This window comes from Poeciliopsis prolifica, unplaced genomic scaffold (genome assembly GCF_027474105.1).
Source record: "Poeciliopsis prolifica strain line A6 unplaced genomic scaffold, Auburn_PproV2 SCAFFOLD025, whole genome shotgun sequence".
NCBI classification, from domain to species: domain Eukaryota; kingdom Metazoa; phylum Chordata; class Actinopteri; order Cyprinodontiformes; family Poeciliidae; genus Poeciliopsis; species Poeciliopsis prolifica.
This window is the reverse complement of record NW_026562400.1, coordinates 2,662,692-2,686,137: the sequence shown is the minus strand read 5'-3', so window position 1 is coordinate 2,686,137 and position 23,446 is coordinate 2,662,692. Positions and strand designations below refer to the sequence as shown.

Sequence of the window (23,446 nt, the reverse complement as noted above, 5' to 3'; positions counted from 1 at the left end):
TCTAACACAAATAAGAGTATGTCATAAGTATTCAACAGAATTGTGTGTTGTTTTTGGAAAGCAAATGCAGTTTAAAATGTTGACATAAAAGTTTCAAAAATGGATTTGATTTAATTAAATCATTTTTAAATAACATATACATTGCATCATGTAACCAAATTGTTGCTGCACTGGCAGATGAGCTTATAGCTCCTTTCTCATTTTCTATTTTTTCACTTTTTAAATTTTCAATCTTGTATTTGTGTAATAACAGCCGTACTAGCCGAAATACTATGAGTGGTTGAACGTGAATAACTTTTGAATGCCTACGTTTCTTCTTCTTTGAGGCTATGCCTACGTTTCCCATGAGCGCTTTCAGTAAGAGTTGTGCGGCTGCGCAATATCATTTGAAAACTTGCACGGTGAGGGACGCTGTGGAGGAGAAAGGCAACGCAGCGAGCTAAACACAATGGCGACGTCGGCGACAACAGCAGGCGGGACGGGCTCAGGCGGAGGCGCGGCGGGTCTGGTCGGCGGCGGAACGGCGGTAGCCCGAAAGAAAGACGGCGGTCCTTCTACGAAATTTTGGGAAAGTTCGGAAACGATTTCTCAGCTTGAGACGGTGCGACTTTGGATCGGAAAGCACTACAAGAAGGTGAGCTAGCTGCTCTCTTGCTCCATTGCTTTCTATGAAGGCCCGCCTCTCGTTGGCACAATGGAATTGCTACATCTTCTACTTTTAGCCTCATAAGTACTGTTTAGAGACACATTGTCTTGATTTATACGACTATGCAGTTCGCGTGTCCTTATAAAATACGATAGAATATAGATATACGCAGTATTCACACGAGTACTAGTGGGAATTAACTAAACTAGCCTAGCCACAGTTAGCTCCCTGACTTCTCATGCAGCTTTCTAAATGGCAACACTGTTCAGGAAATGTTCATAAACGTCCATCAGATGCGCTGGTTGTGGGTTTTATTACAGAAAAAACACATTTGAAACTTTACTCGGGTAAGATAAAAAATAAAACATTCTTTCATCGCGTATAATAAAAGGCCCCAGGAGCTAACGGAAAAGTCACGGGATAGCATTCATACAAATCATATGTATAAAGGCGCATTCATCCAGTTTTTGGGGCATTAAATTCAGGAATAAAATCAGTCATTAGATCACTGTGCAGATGTCAAATCCAGTTACATTTTGTGTAGAACAGCAGGTTGTGTTTTGTCAACAAACTAGCTTATCAGACAGTTCAGGCTCCATTCACCCACTTCAGTTAGCCAAACAAAGAGAGTTCTCCTAATGCTCCAAATCTAACCCTCCATTAAACTGGGATTGTTGAGATTGTAATCTGGGAAAATTTTGAATTAAATACATAAAAATGTTTGGATTTACATGGAGGCATAATTATCCCCTTTAATACACAATAGAAATTTAATATAGGAAGTAATTTGCTCATGTGTATAAGAAGTGTATGAGAAGTGTAATTCCTTTGTTGCAAGCAGTTCTGTGCTCAGATTTATAATAAAGGTCATCTATGTATGTGGACGTGTATGTTATGCCTGGAAAATGATACCAGAAAAACAGCATGCCACTTATCATGGCAAAAACTATGCACACAGACATATCACACTCTTAAAGTGTCCTTGAGCAAGTGTTAAAATATATTCAAATACCAGTTTATGAAGATGTTATGTTATGTTATGTATTGACTTATTTGTGTGTCCATGCTAATGTTCTAGAGATGGTAGTCTATCCTATGAACTGCAGAATTGCTGAGTAAGAAAATATCTGTCAATATGTACCTAAACAAATTCTATTTATTGCTTAGTAATTGCACCTCCATCAGCCTTTTCCAAAAAGTAAAGCTTTTATAGATTAATTTGGATCCATATATGGTTCTTACTGTTCATAATAATAAAATAATTGTTAGGTATGAGTTATGAGTTACTCATGAATCTTAAGAAGGGATGCACTGTTCATGAATCTTAAGAAGGGATGCACTGTTCATAATTTTGTGGATGATTTCCAATCTTTCGACTTTATAAAGACTTAACCTCCTGAAACGGATTTTAGCCCATTTGGATTTCTCATTAAGAGGTAATATAGAATGCAAGAACAATAGAAAGTATTAATTTTTTGGGCTTCCTGCTGTTTGTGATCAGTAATTATTTTTGTCAAGAGTCAAAATTTCTGCTATTGAGCAGAAAGCATTAGAAAAAATATGTTTATGGTTTGAATAATGTAGCACATTACCTTATCACTCAGGTCCCCAATAAGAAGATTTTATAATCCAGCACTTTTCACTGGGAGGTAAAAGGATAAAACAGAACAGCATTGCAACATTTTGCTCCACATCCCTATTAACTGCTGCAGGTTTTGCTCTCTCTCACTCTTTTGCAGCCTGAATAAAGTGGAAATATATCTGATGGGTTGCTGAAAATTCAGCCTCATTTTAAGTTGTTATTCAGATCTCCATTCTTCTTTTGATTAATAGACATCAGTAATATAAAAAATATCTAACTTTGAGTCTTCTTCACACATTAAATGCATCCACACTGAGGAGTGGGGTCTATCGGGTGACCTGGCTGTACTTTGTGCATTCGCTGGTCTACTTTCTGTCTGGTCACTGGTCAGGGCAGATCCAGCTGAAAATCTGCTGAATCCAATCATCAGCTTTTTTTCCCCCATATCATCTCTGATTTTCACTGGTGACTGCAGAAAAGTGCAATATGAGATATTCCTTTACATGAGCTTAATTTGTACTTTAGAGCCTAGCACTGGCACTTTCTGATGCATTTCTATCTCCATTTTATCTATAAGCAGAGCTTTTGTTAAAAAACAAAACATATATTTAGATACGTAATTTCTGATTTATTCATGTAGTTCATGGCATTTTTAGAAATTATGACATGTTTACTGCCTTCTGGGATTCCCATTATTGTTTTCCTTGCTTGAAATCACAACTGTAGACATTTTTTATATGTGTTTTTATTATCTTACTCTTTAAACTTAAAGAAAAAGCTGAGGAATATATGGACTCTGATTCAGTTCTTCCTTTGATTTTTACTATTGATTTTATTGATGTTATCACCGCCCTCTTTGAGTGGAGGTCTTCAAGCATTTCTGTTTCATTAAACACAAGGTAAAAAATATGCGATAAGTTAACATGTTGTCTTTGTGTCCCCCCAGTATGTCCAGAATGACTCTCCATCCAGTAAGTCCCTGGCTGGCCTGGTGGTCCAACTGCTTCAGTTTCAAGAGGATGCGTTTGGACGCAGGGTCAACAATCCCCCTCTTACCAAGCTACCTGTAAGCACGCACTCATTACTCATAAAAAGGACGTTAACTATATACCCTAAGTTCTAAAACACAGTACTTGTTCCTTCTCCTTGTCTAGGCCAAATGTTTCCTTGATTTCAAGGCAGGAGGAACTCTCTGTCACATCTTGGGATCAGTATACAAGTATAAAAGTGAGCAGGGCTGGTAAGTTAACTATTTCTTTTGAACCATAATAACTGAAATACTACCCAACATTTTGATGTGTAAGGATGGCACTTGGCAAAATGGTTCAATCAACTGTGTTTTCTAAGACTTTGTATTTTTGTGTTTTTATAATGTAAAGCACTTTGAATTGGTTAGTTTCTGAAACGTGGTATTAAAATAAACTTGATTGATTTAATATGCATGTCCATTAATACTGATCAAAGGTATTTATCAGGGTTTTTATTACATATTATCTGACATTCACTATTAGGAGGAGATTTGACCTACAGAATCCGTCTCGGATGGACCGGAATGTGGAAATGTTCCTAAATGTTGAAAAACATCTGGTCCAGGTGAGAGCAAGAGTTTAGAGAAAGGCTACTGACTGTACATGTTCAGTGTAGACTAAATATGTCTTCATTTAGCTTTTTATTGGTTTCCTGAAAGTGTTTGTGTGTTTTTAGAATAATTGCCTGACACGGCCCCTCGTCTACCTGTCGCCAGAAATTGAGCAGAAGCAGGTCAGCAAACTCAAAGACATCATCAAGAGGCACCAGGTAAGCTTGAGTCAGACCAAGAAAATCCTAATTATTTTGGAAGTAGATTTTATAGTAGATGCTGACGTATTTGTTTTTTTATTTTTCTCATCTCCAGGGTTCAGTCACTGAGGACAAGTCAAAGGCAACTCATCACATTCACCCATCTTTGACACAGCAGGAAGATGGTTTGTTTCAAATTTTTTGAACCATAATAAGTGAAAAATTGACTCATATTTGATGTGTATGATTTCGGTGATGGTACTCATCAAAATGTAGTTTGTTCAATTATTGACTGTATGATGTTTCCTTTATAGTTTTGTAATGTAGTGTTTTTATTATGTAAAGCACCTTGAACAACCTTGCTGATGAAATGTGCTATATAAATAAATTTGATTGAGATTTGTCTGACTTACAGATTCACTTGTTAATAATGTAAAATGTATTAAAAATGTTCAGGGGAGGATTTATTTAATCCAACTGTTTTAGATGCCACATAACGTGTCTATAGTTGTATAAAAATGTAGCGAACAGTGGTTTCGATGTAGACATCCATTTTCACCAACATAGACAATTATGCATTAAGTGGGTGAAAATGTAAATGTATTGTTTTCCTCCTGAACATTTAGAATTTAAACACTGACTTGTGTTTTTCAGAAGAATGGCTGCGTCCAGTCATGAGGAAGGACAAGCAGGTCCTGGTTCACTGGGGCTTCTACCCAGACAGGTGATCAGAATCTGTTGATGAAAAGCTCACATTTTCTTTCTCAAATGGCTTTTTTCATATATTTTCTGGATAATGTTTTGCATATTTATTTTAAGTGTTTTTTTTGTTGTTGTTTTTTTTAAATAATTCACCTTGTCTTTATGCTGCTTGACTCATCGCTGACGGTTCCTGTTTTGTTAGTTATGACACCTGGGTATCCACTGGTGAGGTGGATGGTGATGTGGAAGATCCTCCCAGCTCTGAGAAACCCTGGAAGGTAAGTATCACTGTCCATGAAGACGTTTTTTCTGTTAAAAAAAATATCCTTACATATCTTTGCCCTGTTTAAAATAATTATTTTCAAAATTATTTAAAGTTTTAAGCTGGTCCTGGTAAAGAATGCCTTGAAGTTTTAAAAATGCTGTTTCCTTACATCACTTTACAATTTTTGTGATAACTAAAGCTTGTGATTTATAGAACTGGGCTTCTGGTAAAATCCACCAATGTGATGAAATGCAATTTGGAATAATTGCAGAATTATAATGATACTGCTAATTAAATGCAGTTGGATTTAAATAAAAACAAAATAAAATATTTTCATTAATATTTGAATGTCGAGGTGATTATTTGCTATCACAGTCAATGTTCCTTTGATTATTTGCAAATATTACAGAGGTAAAGCCTCTCTTTGCTTCCTTAGGTTCATGCCAAGTGGGTTTTAGACACAGATGCCTTCAATGAGTGGATGAATGAGGAAGACTATGAGCTGGACGAGAACAAAAAGCCTGTCAGCTTCCGACACAGAATCTTCCCCAAAGAGGAGGAGGTAGGTTTGTGTGTCTTGTGTTTGAAATATTCAGTTTGATGGCATGTGTGGATGTTTTGTATGAGAGTATTTTTTGTTGCAAGTTAGCTTCTTTTCGCCTGTAGCTTGGCCCTGTTCTTTGTCGTCCTTTTCCACATCTGGCTTCTGTCTGCTGTTCACCTTTTTCAAACCTTCGTTGCACTTCATTTACTTTCTGATTAAGTTCAAGGTTCCTGTCAGCGTTAATACAGAGGGAGTCAATCTTTTTACTTTCTGTTTAGTTGATTTGACTAATATAAGTTGGGAAATGACAACATTTGTAGAGCAAAGATGTAACGTTGTTAGCCAAATGTGACTATCTTTGATTGGACGGTGTACAGGAACCCTATTTGTCTAATCCACCACCCACCAAAGCATCCCTCCCACCCTATTGTTATTCTCCCTTTGCTTCCCCTCCTTGTGTGTGCAACCGTTCCATTCTTCTCATTCTGTCGCTCTTTCTCTCATCTTCCATCCCTCGTTCCCTGCGCTGCACGGGGTTTGTCTGATCAGTCTTCCCGTACACCCGATCGCAAGGAGCGCAAGGCAAACTCTGCTAGCAAGAAGAGGAGACGCTCGCCCTCGCCGCCCAGCACACCAGCTGAGTCCCGAAAAAAAGGAGGAAAGAAGGGGTAAGAAAACAATTTAGTGAATTTTCTAAGCTTTTAGATGGCTTTTTTATTCTTTGGCTTAATGGATGTTTGTTTTAAAGCTTCCCTATTAATGATGGCAGAGTGGTATTTGTCAATTAAAATACTTTTAATAATAAAGTGAATAATGAGTCTCACTATTTAAAGCTGAACTATGGCACATACTTTAAACTTCTCTTAATGTTTAGTTGAACCACACAGAAGAAGTAGTCAGTGCTGAAAAGTTTCCATTTGGTTTTAATTGACCTTGGGAACTTTCTCAGGAACCCAGGGCCTCACTGGAAGCGACGGGGACACAGAGGAGAGGAAGAGGACACTGAGGAGGACATGACGAAGGACATGGATGACTCCTCTGCCGGCGCCAGCATGGAGGATGGTGTATCCAAGAATGGTATGTGGGCTGTTTAAGCAAAGGAAAAAGCTCACAGCAAATTAATTAGTTTTTATTTTGTTCAGGGGCAAAGCTTCTGAAAGCTGCAGAAGCAGCTATTTTTGTTTCTTGCAATATTGATTATTGTTGACCTTTGTTTTTCTGACCATTTTTTTTCCATCACAATTCTCTCACTATTCCTAGTCCTGAGCATCTTGATAGTTTGATTATTTAAGTCGTCTTGACCACTCTTTTTATCCCGTTAAATGGAACAACTAAAATACATTATTTAAGTTGGACAACAAAATCTATGGCCAAGTGTAGCTGAAGGTACTAATAAAATTTATCTGTACAAGACAAAAGTGAGTAAAATTTTGCATACCATTGAATATCAATTTGGAAATGTTCACATTTTTCTTTACGAGCAATTTTTATTCACCTTCATTGTGATTAAAATTCTAATTCTACTGTAAGTATGTACAGTGGAGCCTCTGAATGCAAAAAGATGTATTTGAAGTTCATTTCATGTTGACGGCTCTAGGATTCGAGCTCTTCTGTCCTCACCTGCTTTGCATGTCAGTGGAATTAACTCATTCGAGTGGAAATGTAGCATCAGCACATGCAGCATATACTCTTACAACAAAGCCAAGTTCTTTCTCTAGGTTCCCAGACCTACTTATCAATAGTTTTGTTTCTAACTCTTTAGCCTTCACTTTTTGAGTAAAACTCGTACCTTGTAACGACTTGCCATTCTCCGACTTTTAAGACTTGGTCTATTAAGAGGAGTAGGAGTCTCAAATTGTGTTCTTCCCCCTCGATGTGAGTTTAGGATATACTTTAAAGTCAAACACATAAAACCGAGAACACTTTTTTTTTTTTTTTTTACCTAGTCACATTAATGTTGTCCCACTTTTTATCTCCCCAAAGAAATAATATATTCTCAAAGCACCCAAACTAATTCAGTCTATTTTAGGGTCCTCTCATTTGTTTCCTCCAGTTTTGCTTCATGTTGGTTAATACCTTCATGCCCCTGAATTATACACTCTGAAGGTTTTTTATTTCAATCTTTTACCTCCCCTTAAGTGTTTCACTTAGTTCATTTTTCTCACTTCTGTTCCATGCACAGCTAATTCAAAAAAAGACAATGAAAATACTCCAGTCAAGGGAGGGAATATGGCAGATTTGGGTTTGTATCCTAACTGGATTTGCATGCTTGGTTGTGTGTTTGGTAACATAATTGTGTATAATCATCTTAAAACGTCGTCTTTAGTGCTGCTGTGTGTGTAACATAAAATTTATTTGCATTTTTTCCAGATGACATGGAGGATGATTCGGTGCTGTCCGGTGGAAAGGTCCGAAAAAACGTATCTATTTTATTCTTATCATAGTGAACTGAAATTTATTGGTAAACTGATGAATCAAGAATTTTCAAATATAGACATTTTTAAATTATAGAGAATTATTTCTCATTGGGAAAAAATATTGCCATCCCATTTGTCCATTGAAAACGTCTTTTAAGATAAGTAAAATAAGTGGAATTTACCTGTACTAAACTGCAAAACATACTACTCTTTCTCTCAAAATTGGGAAGATATTTTGTCCCAACCATTCTCCTCCGATACTCTTCTCCACCACAGAGTGAACTAGAGTCAGAAAGCAGCACATCACTAAAATTGTGCTCTTTTTAAGTTGACATATCTACATTATTGGTTGTTTTTTTTCAGAATACAGGAAGTATATTTAATTGTGGTTCCATTAGCTCAGTATTAAGTGTTCAGAGCTACATTTGTAGAGCTAATTTTTATCAGTGGTCCATTTTACTTTTGTAGCTGAGGCTGTTTTGATTTTTGTCTTTGGGGTGTCTTTAAAAGAAATATATTTGGTCGGGATATTTTTGTTTTTGTGGATTTGATGGCATATTAGATGTATCCTAAGAAACTAAAATTTGACAGAATCAAAACAATAGTTTTAATGTCATTATTTAGTAAACTGTCTGTATCTGCAGGATGATGATGAACAAGGCAAAGGAGAGGTTAATCGGATGGATGCTGGAGAGGACAATGTAACTGAGCAGACTCATCACATCATCATTCCCAGTTATGCTGCCTGGTTCGACTACAACAGGTCAGTTCAGACAGAGTGGAAACATCTCTGTTGTTTTTCTGGGTTTTTTTGCTACATTTAATGCTTTTACTGATTACATGATTTGTACAAAGGTTTATAAATGCTTTAATCTATTGCATTGACCAAATAAGGTCAAAAACACTGGGCCTTCTGAAGAGTCAACAACAGATAAAATGTTATTCGGAAAGTTAGTGTGATGGAGTTTTTAAGTTGACCCAGTGTTTCTTTTAAATTTAAAAGTGTTTCTTTTAAATTTAAATAAAATTCAATCACACCGGACCATTTTACAGTAATTAATAAATGCCTACTTTAAGATAAACATCATTTTTTATTATTGTTTTAACTCTTTTTAGCATCCATGAGATTGAGAGGAGAGCTCTTCCCGAGTTCTTTAATGGGAAGAACAAATCCAAAACTCCAGAAATGTGAGTTTGACATTCAATCCTGCACCAGCCACATAGAGTTGGAAATGTTACTTTGTGAGGAACATTTCTGGTATTAATGTAATGCTCATGTTTTTATGCACAGATACCTGGCTTATCGTAACTTCATGATTGACACGTACCGGCTGAACCCTCAAGAGTACCTGACCTCAACTTCCTGTCGCAGAAACCTGACTGGGGATGTCTGTGCCATCATGAGGTCTGCTAAATATGTGGCTCTTAGCTTTTCAGTTTTACTCAGTTCTCAGCAAAAAAAATATGAAAAATATGTCAATTGGGCATTTGTATAAAATTTGTCATATCTTGGATGTTTGTTATTGAATATTTTGTACAATATTAGAACTATATTTAAAATGCAAATACTTCAATTTGTTTTTTTATTTTTATTTTTTTTTGCCTAAAATGCAGTAACATAGCATTCCTTTTAGTGTACGCTTGATGATTTGTTGCCCAGAATATACTTTTAACATTAATAACTGAAAAGCGTAGACCTTCCTGTTTGACCTAATACAATGTAGGGCTAATCTGCTGATTATTTTCTGGTTTAGACAATTACTTAAGCTAAAGGTGCTTGATAACAAATATTTTTTTACACAGAATTTGAACCAGGTAAAGCTAAAAATATACAATTCAAGGATTTCTGGGTAAAATATGTTCACAGACAAAGATTTTTTATTATCTTAAATTCAAATGTAAATATTTTTGCACAGTTTTGTCTTAATTACTGCTCTGAGTGTATTCTTTAAGTGACTGGCCCTTTTTTGAGTCTTTATAGTTTAGTTAAAATTGGTTTCTACATTAGTTGATGATTATTTAAATTATTGATTAATCATGATTAATTGTCTAATCCTAGAATAAATGCTTCAAAGAAGCTCATAATGATAGAATTGAAGCTTTCTGTTTTTATCATCTCCAGGGTTCATGCGTTCCTGGAGCAGTGGGGTTTGGTAAATTACCAGGTGGATGCTGAGAGTCGGCCGTTACCCATGGGCCCCCCTCCCACGCCCCACTTCACTGTGCTGGCTGACACTCCCTCTGGCCTCATGCCCCTCAACCACCGGCCACCACCTGTAAGGACAACGTTTTCTACCATTCGTCATGAGTAAACTAAAAGCTAAAAAGTTAACATTATGGCGTTTATAATGTGTTCTGCAGATTCCTCCTCCTCAGCCAATGCCCAACTTTGCAGATAAGTCCAAAGACAAACCAATTGACTTGCAGAACTTTGGCCTCCGCCCTGACCTCTACAAGAAAAACGCCAAAGTGAGAATTCAAAGTGGATTTTACCTGTAAAGTCCTAAATTAAAATTACTTGTAAATAGTCTAACTTTATATATGTATCTGCTTTGAATCACAGCAGGGAAAGGGAGCCGGTACCACCAGAGAATGGACTGAGCAAGAGACTCTATTGCTGCTTGAGGTCAGTCTTTTTATGCAGAGAACACTTTTCTCCAACTTTCCTCTTCCTTGTCTAACTTTCTTGCACAATAAATCAGTAAATGTAACATTTTTAAATATGTTCTAGGATCCATTACCTCTATTTTTTTTCTGTTGGAAACAAATGCTCTCTTCTGATGAAGATCTATCTCTTTCTAGGCCCTGGAAATGTTCAAAGATGACTGGAACAAAGTGTCGGAGCATGTTGGTTCACGCACCCAAGATGAATGTATCCTGCACTTCCTGCGGCTGCCCATTGAAGATCCGTACCTCGAGAGCACAGAAACGTCTCTGGGCCCTCTGGCCTACCAGCCCATTCCCTTCAGCCAATCCGGAAACCCAGTAATGAGCACAGTCGCCTTCCTGGCCTCTGTAGTGGATCCCAGAGTGGCGTCTGCTGCAGCCAAGGCAGCTTTAGGTGAGAACAGGAGGAAGAACTGAAATAGACCAGGTTTTGTGTCATACCTTTACTATAATTTGGTGGTGCTGATGCATTGGAATCAGAATTGTGTTCAAATTCTTTAAAATATTTCTCCCATTAGGGAGCTTTTGCTGTCCAATTATTAATTTGTTAATTAAAAAAACTAATCAAGAAATCAGCTCCACACTGTTTTCAGTGTGGAGTGTGGACTCAATTTTCACAGGTTAATAATAAAAATATTTTATTTTTAGCTGCAGATGCATAATTTTCTACAGATAATCAATCATTCACTAAAATACCCTATTTAAATAGTATTTGAGTTTTGTTTGCATTTTTATGTATTTTTAATATTTAGAAAATAGACTTAAATTATAAATTTTATTTCAAAATGTGGCATTTTTTTTATCCATTTAATTGTCATAATTGATAAGTAAAGTAATTGTCAGTTGCTGTCCTAAAACATAAAAAAAAAGCAAAACAACAGGGAGTGTTGGAAAAAGTTGATTTCTTTTACCTACATTAATGAATTAAAACCTTGGCTCTCTGTGTGTTGTTTTAGTCTTGGTAGCATTTAATGGACATGAAGGTGAAAATAGCCTTTCTCCTTTTTCAGAGGAGTTTTCTCGCGTGCGTGAGGAAGTTCCTGCCGAGTTGGTGGAAGCTCACGTCAAGAAGGTCCAGGAGGCAGCAAGAAGCACCGGCAAGGTGGACCCCACCTTCGGCCTGGAGAGCAGCGGCATCGCAGGAACCGCACCGGAGGAGCCTGAAAAAACAGGTACATCAGGAAAAATGTAGAGGAGAGGTTTTTTATTCTTTTGAACTATTACAAAAAAATATTTTGGGCAGGTGTGTAATGGTGCTTGAAGTCCTTGAAAATGCTTGAGTTTCCCAAATTTGGAAACATGATTTACATTAAATTTCAGACCTAATAATTTCATACATACAGATTTTTTCTCACTCTGAATTTCGGTCACACTTAGTTTTTCTTGGTTTTGGTTAGTTAGAGTTAACAAAATTATTTCTATTTTCTAAATGCCAGAAAACTTAATACCTTATTGATGTTTTTAAGAGATTTTTAGTAAATTAGTATGTTGTGTCTAAGCACTTAAGTTGCTCTTGACACAATTTTGTTTGGAATTTTTTCATTATAATGAATATTTTTTACTTCTCAATGGCTTATTGAACTGCATGGTTGGAAAAAAACAAATTCAATTCTAATTCTAATTTCAACATAATTGAAATTAGAGGAAATAGTTTGTTAAATTAATATTTTGTTTTCGGAGCAGTCAGGAATAAGATGTGTGTGAGACATTTAAAAACATTTTGTTATATTTTTGTTTACTTTGTCCCTGCTGTAGCTTGTAGATTACCATCACAAGACATTATTAATGACAGAATATGATATATAATCATAAATTAAAACTTTATTTTTTCTTAGTTCATTTGTATTGTTTTTAACTCAAAGGTGTGGAAAAGTTGAAAACTTGCCTCTTTATAAGTGCTTGAATTTTACTGTATGAAACCTGCACAGAAGATATTTCAGATAAAAATGTGCAGCCACTAGATGGCAGCTCACATTAAGGGTAATGCAGCTGGGCGTTTTGATGCAGATTAGTGCTCTGAGAATATGTTAATGTTTTATAAAGAATCCACACAAACCCCAGCAGGAGATGATTACTATGATCGTTGAAGGAGCCGATCTGCATCTGTTTATATCGGCACGCGCTGAGCAGTGCAGATATTGGTGTGTGTTTATACTGCCGCGGTAACCAGTGGATTAAAAGAACAGTGGCAGATGGGGCAGAGGGGTTGGGTGGAGGGAAAACAGAAAAACTGGGTCATCGTTCTGCTTCTCTGGATTTTTGTGAGCAGCATCTTAAAAATGTGTCTTTTTACTGTCATCACAGCACATATGATCCCTAATAAAATGGCTCTGCTGCCTGAATTACTGCCCTCTTCAACTACAGTAGTGATCAATAACTCTAAATGTGTTCCAGTTCTCACTCGGCCTGAAGCACTTCGCCCGACCCACAATCAATTTTCAGACTCTTAACGTTGGCCTAAGTGCAGCCGTGACATGGTTTAACTCTCGGCTGTAAACATACATTCAGCTGCTCTCCTGTGTGCAGATGCTTTCACACTTTTCCCCACTGGTCTGTTTACTAAAAATAACTTGCTAATCTCACTCCCCTTAAGGGGTTTTATCTGAAGGAATAAAACATGTTTTTGCAAAACAAAACAAAAAGGATGACTTTGTTTTGATGAATTATTTTCCTGATGATTATTTTGTTTCACCTCTTCATTCGCAGAAACCGCAGAACCAGAAAAGATGGAAACAGATTCGGACTCCCAACAGGCTGATAAGGTGAGATAAAAAGGCAACTTATAAAAAATTATTTTGGAAATCTATCAATAAGCAAGCTTTAGAAAAAAGTATTGCCTCAAATTGGTGAGGAGAAATCCTGGAGAAAACGGTACAAACCTCTGAAGTCACTAATTCGTACGGCCATTTTACCTCTTCTAACAGCTGTGCATTTGTTTGAAAAAGTTAGAATGAATCTAAGTTGAATATATCGACAGCTGGAAATAAAAATACATTAAAAAAATAAATAAAAACAATCTTGAATTCACCAGTGTTTTTCATACAAGATCCAATTTTATTTATTTATTTTCTTTGTGCTTTCTTTCCTAAAAAATAAAATTAGAAAATATTTTGAGTTATTCGATGAAAAATAAGGGCCAGGCTCAAGAATCTTTGTTTAATTAAGACAATATGTTAATTTTATTAGCAGATTAAAAGACACAATTTTACCAGAACACCTTAAAATTACGAGAAAGTCGTTTTATTTGAAAAAAAGTCTTTTAGTTTCAAGATCTGACATGATGAGTTTAGTTCATGTGATTCTTTCTTCCAAATAGACTCAGTTTGTACAGATAACAATCGATGATGCTGATGTTTATTTCCTTATTAATAATGCAGACAACAAGGATAACGAGATAAAATACTCAACATTCCTCAATTTTTTTCATTTTTTGTTTGAATTCTCATAAAGTTACAAATTACTACTTCATTCTAATATTATGACTATATTCTTGTAATACTTTGACTTTATTTTTGTAATTTAAAAAAGGAATAAAAAAATAAATCATAGCACAGCCTAATAGCCGTCATAGAGTTTACCTGGGTCTAAATAAATAAATTGATTAGTTGATCAGATCTATTTATCGCCCAGCCCTACATATAGTCATTGGTTTTCTATGTTTGTCATTTCAAATGATCAACACTGACCATGGTCATGTCTGACCATTTCTGTACACAATGAGCCGTTGGTTCACAGAAACGGCTCGTTTGTGTGAATGATTGAAATCATGTTGTTACATCTGCAGTCAGGAACATTCATTATGTTTAAACGGGAAAATCAATACAAAGTTTAAATCTGTTAAGGTGTTAAATAGTTCTTGGCAACCATCAGTTTTCCTTTCATAAGTGCTCTCTCTCTCCCAAGGGGCGGATAAAGTTTATCCTTCCAGTCATCTGTGTTTAGTTTCTGCTTGCAGAAGGAGCTGCAGGTGAAAGTAAATGTCTTTTCCAAAGTGCATGTGGAATCGTTATCCTTCGTTAATAAGTGTCAGATGCTTGGATTGGATCACTACAGGAGAAATTTGAAATAATGATCCACAAACAATGAACATGACTGCATTTAAAAGCAGTGTAGTCTTTATTTAATGTAGAACAAATTCACAGTGATGTAAATTGTTGTTTTACATATGGCTACTGCACAATATATTGTGAATATATAACTGTGTGTGCGGTATTCATACTCGTATTGCAAAGTACTGTTTGGAGTTCAATAACTGCTGGCTAATGTATTTGTGGTGTATGAGTTTGCGTTTTTCATATTATAAAGTTTAGTCAGTTGGACAGAGTCTGACAGCAGCAGATGTTCACACTGACACAGATGACTTTGTCCAACGTGCGTGAAGGTCCTGGAGTTATGGAAACACAAATGAGAAATAAAGGACAAGAGAAAATAAAGAAATATTACACCTGATACCATAAATATCTCAATATTTACAAATAATATCACCATCAGCAGATATTCTAATATCATGCACTCCTAATTTCACAAGACAAACTTAAAACAGTGAAGTCGTTCCAAAGAATCCTACCTGAATAATGTCTTTTCTCATACATCAAGCTCATTTATGTGATGCTCTGTTTTCAGGCTGAGATGAAGGATGAAGCAGAAAAGCCCAGTGAGTCGGCAGAGAAAAGCGACAAGACGGAGAGCACGGAAAAGGTGAAGAAGGAGGGAGCAGAGGGATCAGAGCACGAACAGGAGAAGGAGGAAGAAGGAGAGACCAAAACAGCTTCAGCAGGTAAAACATGATAGAAGTCATCACAGCTCTTCAACGAACCACAAACATATGTATTAGTTTAGTTGACGTTTTTGGAGACAAACTAGAAATTCGTAGTGTAAAGAGATACTCATCTATCTAGAGGTTCATAGTCCTTCAAAACATTTTCTTCTTACAGAAATGAGATTGTTTTGTTGGAATGAAGTAGGAAAAAAACTGTAAACTGTTTCTTTCAGATAAAGATAAGGATGAAACTATGGACACCTCATCTTCAGATCAAGAGAAGGAGAAAGAGGAGAAGACAGCCACCGAGGAGGGAGAGGAAAAGCAGAAGAAGTTGGAGCATGACATCGGAGAGGGAAACATCGCAACAGCGGCCGCTGCTGCTCTCGCTTCTGCAGCCACCAAAGCCAAGGTGATTCCCGCTCCTCAACAGATGACGTTTCCGTTAAGCTGGCCTGCAATAAATTAACGTTTTCTTGGATACTTATCATCTTATTTTATCTATCTTCTCAGCACTTGGCAGCAGTTGAAGAAAGAAAAATTAAGTCCCTGGTTGCCCTGCTGGTGGAAACCCAGATGAAGAAGTTGGAAATCAAGCTGAGGCATTTCGAAGAGCTGGAGACCATCATGGATCGCGAAAAGGAAGCTGTAAGTCAGAGTTTAAACGTCAGGAATTGGGAAAAACGCGTTTTTCTCCCTGAAGATTGATCAACAACTTATTTACAAAGCGAGTTTGTGCATCTTTATTGGCTTAAAGCCCTTATAATGAAATGTCAAATAAGTTTGCAGCACAACAAATTTATTAACATTGACTGTTTACATTCACGCCATTCGGATTATCAATCAGCATAAATCACCCCTCTTATTCAGATTATGAATTCATTTCAGTCAAGTTGAATTTGATAAAATATCTCGATTGGGGTTTTTACACGACACATTTTTATTCCCATTGTTTTATCCCAATTAAGTCCAATAAAAGCTAAGCTGTTCCGCAGAATCAACATGTTTAGTTGAAAGCTAACACTATAATTAGTTGTGATAAACAGAGGTTTTAAAAAGGTCAATTTATTACTAATTTAAAAAAAAATATCTTAAGAGATTTCTTTTTAGCAACATTTTTGGTTCATTTTCTTACATATTGGTTTTAATCTTTTATGTATGCATCTATTCATTTAATTATCTATCAATTACAACTGTTTGTTTTGTTCCTGCTCCCTGCCCTTTGAGATCTAAAATTATGAAAGACATTATAAAAAGAAATCTGTTATTATTAAAATTAGAGGGTGTTTAAACTTCTGAAAGTTTATGTATGAAAATAATAAATATGGTATAAATGGCTGAGCTATAATCATGATACAAAATGTGGTATGTTATTTTTGTTGCAATAACAATAACTGTTGCTTTTCTGTCTTAAATAAAATTGACTAGATCATGGTGGATCTTTTGGTTTTAAAAACCATGTTATTGTGAAACAGGAGTTCATTTATTCTAAATTAAGGTTATTATTTTGTGAAAATGTTGGTTTAAGTCATCCAGTGGTAATCCAGCGTCGCTCACTGAATGAGAAAATGCTGTAAATTGGATTTATCAGGCCACATTTGGCACCTCCTCCACTTCACTTAACACACAGTCCCATTTTAAAATAAATACTTGTACAATGTCTGAGCTTGATGTTGATCTAGCACTAGAAAATGCTAGATTATCTGCTGTTCGAGCAATAAACTGATTTCTGTTAGCCTCCAGAGACAAATTACTCTTGTCTGAAATCATAAAGCTGCTGGTTTTCTTCTGTTAATGTTGGAATTTGTGCATTTTTTGTTACTGAAAATAAGGTGGCTATTATCAGAGAGACTGGGAACCCTTGTTTTTGTGGAGAGTACTTATCTGTTTTGCATTTCCTGTACCATACAGCTCAGTTTTGTGGTTACTTTGATGATGTAGCCAAGAATCATATAGTCCATCAGCACACTTAGTCTTAGGTCTTTAAAAGATACTGAAGCAAAACAAAACTTAAAATCTTGGCAGCTTTAGAAATTGAGCTGCTAGGAGAAAGTTTTCAAGAGCAAAGCAACTGTTTAGTGATGCAGTTTGAACCGACAGTGGTCTTCATGGGACACATGAGTGATTTAGCTTATGAGTTTCAAAGCGTGTGTCCTGGAGACGCTGGTGGGAGTGGAAAACTCTGTTTTCATAGCGGTGGGATTCAAGCCCAGTTTCACAGATGCAAACACTTCATGAAAAGAACTGTTTAAAGAAGTTTTTGTAGAACTGGAGAGAAACCAAACCTGGGCTGCTGCTATAAAGCATTGTGGTTGTAAAGATCCATACAGAACAGCAGAAACACAGCAAGCCGTGCCCCAGGTCTTTTACATGGAAACAGTGAGAAAAAGCATGTAGAGTCCTGCAGTCTCATGTCAAATATTATTTAACTCAGTTTAACAAATAAGCATTAGTATTTTTATGATTATGTATCAGTGAGCACCAAAGCAAATATAATGAAAGTCAATGGTTGAAATTGATATGGAAAGGTGGTAAGAAATAGCCAATAAGTGAATTAATCTCAGGCTTCCCTCCCCTGTAAAAACTTTCCTTTGCACTTCAACTCTTAACACAGTCTTGGTCCCGTTCTACAGTTGGTTCTTTAAGCTAGTAAAATAAATATAAGCAAGAGAAAATACTGGTGAGAGCAATTCAGTTATAAGAAAGCATTTTATTCCTTAATTTCAATATGATTCATAAATCAATTTTACTGCCAAGTTGGGGGAAAATCTCAAAATAGTAAAATAGAAAAATAATATATTACACATTATTTAAAAATTACAAAAACAAACTTTGTAAAAACTGTCCTTTATGCTTCAAAATGGGGCTGCAAGTGAAGTATAATGTAAAACACTTCTTTCTATAATTGATATTTTTTATGTATTTTCTTTTTTCATGTTTCCTACTGACTTCTTTTGTGAAACAGCAGTTCTGTTTTGCAGTACACACTGATCTGTTTTATCTTTTCCATCTGGCTTAAAGTGATTGCACACTTTTGACAGGTTTTCTGTTTCTCGGTGACCCTTCTTCCTGACCCTCACTGTTTGGCTCCATAGCTGTCAATAATACTTCCTCAACAGCTCATTGGTGGAGTGAGTCTGGCTGTTGCACAGTGCATTAAATAGTTAAACATTATTTGACGAAGCCCAGAGGCAGGTAACTTGCCTCAAGAAATTTTAAGAATTAAGTTCTTCGACTCATCGGATGAATTGTGACAGCTCTGCTATTCACCATGAACATTTTAAACGTAGTTGGTTGCATCACCAGTTAACATACTTTTATTAACCTTTTGCTGCCAGCAAGCTCCTATAACTTCCTCAGTTTAATCGTCATGATGCATCTAAGAGTGGAGGGATTTTTCTACCTCTAATTGGTTGTGTTGGTCTTTCTTTGTGCAGCTGGAGCTTCAGCGGCAGCAGCTCCTCACCGAGCGCCAGGCGTTCCACATGGAGCAGCTAAAATACGCCGAGATGAAGGCCAGACAGCAGATGGAGCAGCAAGCCGCCGCCGCCGCTGCTGCTGCTGCAGCCGCCCAGGCTCAAGGTCAGGGCTCTGGACCCGGACCCCACCCTGGTCCCCCTCCACACGGTATGCATCACGGCGGACCCCCGCCCCACCACGGCGGCCCTCCTACTGCTCACCATGGAGGACCACCGCCCCACCACGGCGGGCCTCCTCCCCACCATGGAGGACCGCCACCAGGTGCTGCAATGCATCCTGGGTTCCCTCCAATGGGCCACCATCCCATGGCCCCCCACCACCCAGGACAGACAGGTCAGAGGTCAATTTAAGAATTTGTGTGTGTAAAAGTCAGTTTTATGGTTTAGTTTTTTTTTTTTTTTTGGACTAAATTTAACTGCAGAAATATTTATTTTTTGTTTATCAATCAAGTTTTTGTATAGCACATTTCAACAGCAAGGTAATTAAAAGTGCTTTACATCATGAAAACACATCATATAGTCAACAGTTGCAAAAACCAGAACAACAATTACATTTTGTAAAGTGCCTTCATTAAATGTTTAGTAAAAATGATTTTATCCATCTGGATAAAAAGCCTGTTTGAAAAGTTCATCTATTCAAACAGAAGAGAGGGAATATTTTGGAGTTATTTTGGAACAGCAGAAATGTTGATCAATGTTCCATTTATTATGATTCAACAGAAACTAAACAAGCAGGTTTTTAGTCTTGATTTAAAGGAAAGCCGTTTTAAAATTATGAATTTAAAGTGTGGTCGAGAAAAACAGACACTTTAATGTCTCGTGTTGCCTCTACTTGTCTACAGGACCGATGGAACCGGGTCAGCCGATGCCAGGACGGATGCTGTCCGGTCCGCCCTCTGCCGGACCGTCACCAGGGGGCATGCCTCCCATGATGCCCCCACGTCACCCTGGAGCCCCCAATGGCATGTGTAAGTGTAACAATTAGGGCTTCAACTAACGACTATGTTATAGAGAGTTGTAGTTCTTCCTGATATTGGTAGGATGCCGGTTTGAACATCTGCTCCGTCTGCCTCAGTTGTTTCTTCACCTGCTGATGGTGGTCAGAGCCCCGTGGCGTTGATTGAATAGCGACAGGGTGGCTTTGCAAATGCAGGAAAAGCTTCTGGCATGGAGATCTATCTTAACTTGGTTTATGTGTGTTTAAATGTTTTAACAATTTGAGTTATTTATTTTGTTTCTCATATTTTTCTTCATAGGAGTAATAATGGATGCCGCCAATTATGGATTGCATTTAAAGTTTGCTCAGCAGCTGGAGCTAACAGTATTGTGACAAGATGAGAACAAAGGAAGCTTATGAAGATAAATCACAATTAATAGCAATGGCTTTTTGTGGAGCTTTTACTACAACATCTGTAGAGAATCCATTTAGATCTGTAGGAGTGGTGGGATTTTGATGTGATGCACTTATTGACAGACTTCTTTCATAAGTTCACAGTTATAATATTCAGCCACTGTTTACACCCAGATTTACTTCTGGTGCAGAATTATAACACGTTTTAAGTCAATGACATAAAAGTCAGATTAAATAAATACGAGAGGACCATCCAGGCTGCAGAAGCTTTGAAAATCAACAGACAAGTATCTGATTTAGTTCCACATATATAAAGGCACAGATTGATTAGCTTTTTTTTTTTGGAAAAAATCTCTTTTTTTCTGTTGAATTTTCAAAGCAATTACTATATATTTCTACCTCAGTTAAAGTCAAATCTTTCCTTTGATAGTGCAACAATCTTGAAAATTTGCTCTCATCTGCCCTGTAAATTTTCTCATCCGTACTTCATGCTTCTCTCTGCAGATCCTGGGCCCCCTCCTGCACAACCAGAGGCGATGCCTCCAGCTCCCGTGGCTCCTCCAGCGCCCCCAAGTGGCCGGGTATCTGACAATTAAGACGTATAAACAGAAAAAGCACACGTGCATAAAGCTAAAACTCTGTCTCTGACCTTTGCTTGTTGCTACGTTTTTCTCCTTCACATTCAAACAACCAAAAAACTTTACTCCCCCTGACACACAGACCCACACTCTGGGATCCAAATTTACAAACACACATGCAGACTTCCTCTCAGGGCACAGCGGCGAGGTTCATCTAGTAATAAACACTGTTTTACACTCTGTTGAGTAACAGCGAGGCTGAAGACAACAATCCTGTGTATAGAAAACCAAACAAGGAGACAAAATATTTTTGAAAAATCCTCCTTTCTCCGCCTGTTATTTTGTTCGAATGACACTGTAATGCTTTCCAGAGTAACAAAAACAACCCCATGCTCTCCTGTTCCCCGTTTCCTTAAGCGATAAACCCCTAGAGGAGGCTTGTTGTGCCAGACAGCCAGTCTGTGTGCTGAGTAGCCTGAGCTGTGACATGTGAGTGGATCCAGCCTGCCCTCACTCCTGCTGAGTATCTACCTCTCGCTCTTCTTTTAAATGATACACTGTATCTCTGTGTGTGTGTGCCTGGAAGACAGATGGAGGCTTGAATTTGGTCTGTGTCGTCTGAAGTTACAGAAATTTACAATAGAGAAAAAAAAGTTACAATTTGCCTTCAGACAAAAAGCCTTTTAGGTCAAATGTTGCTGGAAAGACTGTTATGTTTCTGATGAGGTTCTCCCAACCAAATCTGGTAGGTGTAATATGTTTAGTCCTTAATCGCGTTATGTTGCAGATTTTTAAAAAAAATTCAGAAAATTATCCAGGAAACTTCTAAATGTGTCACATTTCAGCTGCTTTGATCAGATTCTACAAACAAGATGGTATTCTTCTTTTTAAGTTAAACTAAATACCTGCCTTGCTCTGATCTTATGTCATAAACATAATTGATGCTGTTAGGAAGCTACTTTCAGGTGCAGGCTGACCTCATTTTGCTTCAAATACAATAGGAGCAGCAACAAAATATGAATAAATAAAGCTTAGAAATCCAAAGCTGAAGTATTTTTAAATTTTCTTCTGCTTAGATATAGAATTTTGTTACAGATGTGATTGGGCCGCCAAAGGATTCACAGACTGTAAACATCCGTCCTTCTGTCTCAGCTCCCAGAGCGCGAAAACGCACAGAGAAATGTAAGCTAAGCTCAGGCAAACACTGGAGGCTGCATGCACACATCTTGGTTCAAACCTGGCACTGACCCTCACACACACACACACACACACACAAATCCTCTGCTGACCGTCACACAGTGAGAGACGCTGCATTTCTGCTTGAACGAGACTGAGCTCTTCCTCGGCACCGTGGGTATTCTGGTCGCTCTTTTAGTGTCGATTCTGTAGCTATTTGACCCTCTTCTTCCTCTGCTCCGTTTCCTTACGCCTAGCACTGCCTACCTCGCTAACACCTCCTCTTCCCTTTCTCACGTTTCACAAATCACCGTAAAACTCTGCAATATTCTTCTGCAATCTTATCCAATTTGTAGTCAAAACAAAGAAAAACAAACAATGTGTTAATCCTTGAAATTTCTGTTGATGCAGTCTAGTAGTACCACCTTGTTCGGTTGAAAAGAATATTGTTGAAATGTGATGTTAAAGTTCGACTTCACTTCACCAATAGCCAAAACTATAAACAAATGTTTCTGTTTGCAATTACTCCTAATGACCATCGCTGTTGTTTTTCCCTCACCATTGTCTCGGTTGTTGGTATTTAAGCCTATAGGTGTAAAATTTGATCTGTTTTGCATATGATAACTGCTTCCTATGTACAACTTCTTCAATATGAAATAAGTCACAAGTTCACACAAGTTTCTACTAAACCCACAAACGGTACTTTAACTTCAAACTGTTCCTATTTCTTTTATTGCGCTGTCGGTGTTTCTGCTACCTCTTCCTCTTTCATCTGCTAGCTACCTCTTCTAGAAATCTTCCTCTTGCTCTCTGCTACCTCTCACACCCTTTAGCTACCTCTCGTTAGCCTTTCCTTTCCTTTTTAAGTCTTTGTTTTGGAGTGCTGCCCACATGACTGCTGTCACCACTGCCCTCTTCTCCCAGGCTGCAGGAAGAAGAAAACGCAAACATTCGTTCATCGCGCTCTCATTCACCGTGCCCGCTTTCTTTTTTTCTGTGTTAACATCTAACTAGGTGTGTGATTTATCTTTACTTATACATGACATGATTCCCTTCTTACATATATTATCTTTTATGGATGCTTTTTTTGTGTTAATGGTAATGTATTTTTAAGGAGAAGTTTTGTGTAGGTGCAAGTTTTCTCTGTTTGTAGCATTTGTTTTGTTTTTATTTTTATTTTGTATGGGGTCTGTTGGTACTTGGACCTAGACACTGTTAAATAAACAGTTTTCTAATAATCGGTTTGGGGTTTTCTCATTACTTAAAAGTCTTGTATAAATTGATAAGACAGAATGAGTTGAAATTGCAGGATTTTTTAAAAACATAAAACAAAATTTTGCTATATTTAAATTACCTTGAAATCTTTGAAAATTGTCTGTTTTACTGCAGGAAAAGTGTCTGAATAAAGAATCAGTTTCCAGTGTTGCTCCTGAGGAACAATGCTGGAAATTTGTTCCTCTGTAACAGAACATGTCCACTTCCCACAAACTGTCCTTTAAAC

At 37.2% G+C, this 23,446-nt stretch overlaps 1 protein-coding gene across 5 annotated transcripts; it reads left to right on the top strand.

The window, feature by feature from the left end:
* The first annotated feature begins 409 nt into the window (after positions 1 to 409).
* Positions 410 to 23,183, top strand: smarcc1a (SWI/SNF related, matrix associated, actin dependent regulator of chromatin, subfamily c, member 1a). Of its 5 annotated transcripts, none has more exons than XM_055047197.1 (28): positions 410 to 634; positions 3,175 to 3,294; positions 3,383 to 3,468; positions 3,740 to 3,821; positions 3,933 to 4,025; positions 4,123 to 4,192; positions 4,662 to 4,731; positions 4,912 to 4,987; positions 5,411 to 5,536; positions 6,092 to 6,186; positions 6,468 to 6,595; positions 7,701 to 7,760; positions 7,889 to 7,926; positions 8,580 to 8,698; positions 9,052 to 9,123; positions 9,227 to 9,340; positions 10,058 to 10,211; positions 10,297 to 10,404; positions 10,499 to 10,561; positions 10,738 to 10,996; positions 11,613 to 11,774; positions 13,309 to 13,364; positions 15,226 to 15,379; positions 15,595 to 15,773; positions 15,875 to 16,009; positions 18,799 to 19,174; positions 19,683 to 19,808; positions 20,696 to 23,183. In XM_055047197.1, exons 1-28 carry the CDS (start codon positions 449 to 451, stop codon positions 20,785 to 20,787), a joined length of 3,399 nt encoding a protein of 1,132 aa, XP_054903172.1. In that variant the 5' UTR covers positions 410 to 448; the 3' UTR covers positions 20,788 to 23,183. The 5 variants fall into 5 exon arrangements, with proteins under 5 accessions (XP_054903172.1, XP_054903171.1, XP_054903170.1 ...); XM_055047196.1 differs by having other exon boundaries at positions 6,068 to 6,186; XM_055047195.1 differs by having other exon boundaries at positions 6,068 to 6,186; positions 7,889 to 7,938.
* Positions 23,184 to 23,446: the final 263 nt, after the last annotated feature.

Coding starts and splice junctions, on each gene's coding strand:
- smarcc1a (XM_055047195.1), top strand. CDS start 449: ATGGCGACGTCGGCGACAACAGCAGGCGGGACGGGCTCAGGCGGAGGC. Junction 5,537..6,067: donor TCTTCCCCAAAGAGGAGGAG/GTAGGTTTGTGT, acceptor TTGTCTGATCAG/TCTTCCCGTACACCCGATCG. Junction 8,699..9,051: donor GCCTGGTTCGACTACAACAG/GTCAGTTCAGAC, acceptor AACTCTTTTTAG/CATCCATGAGATTGAGAGGA.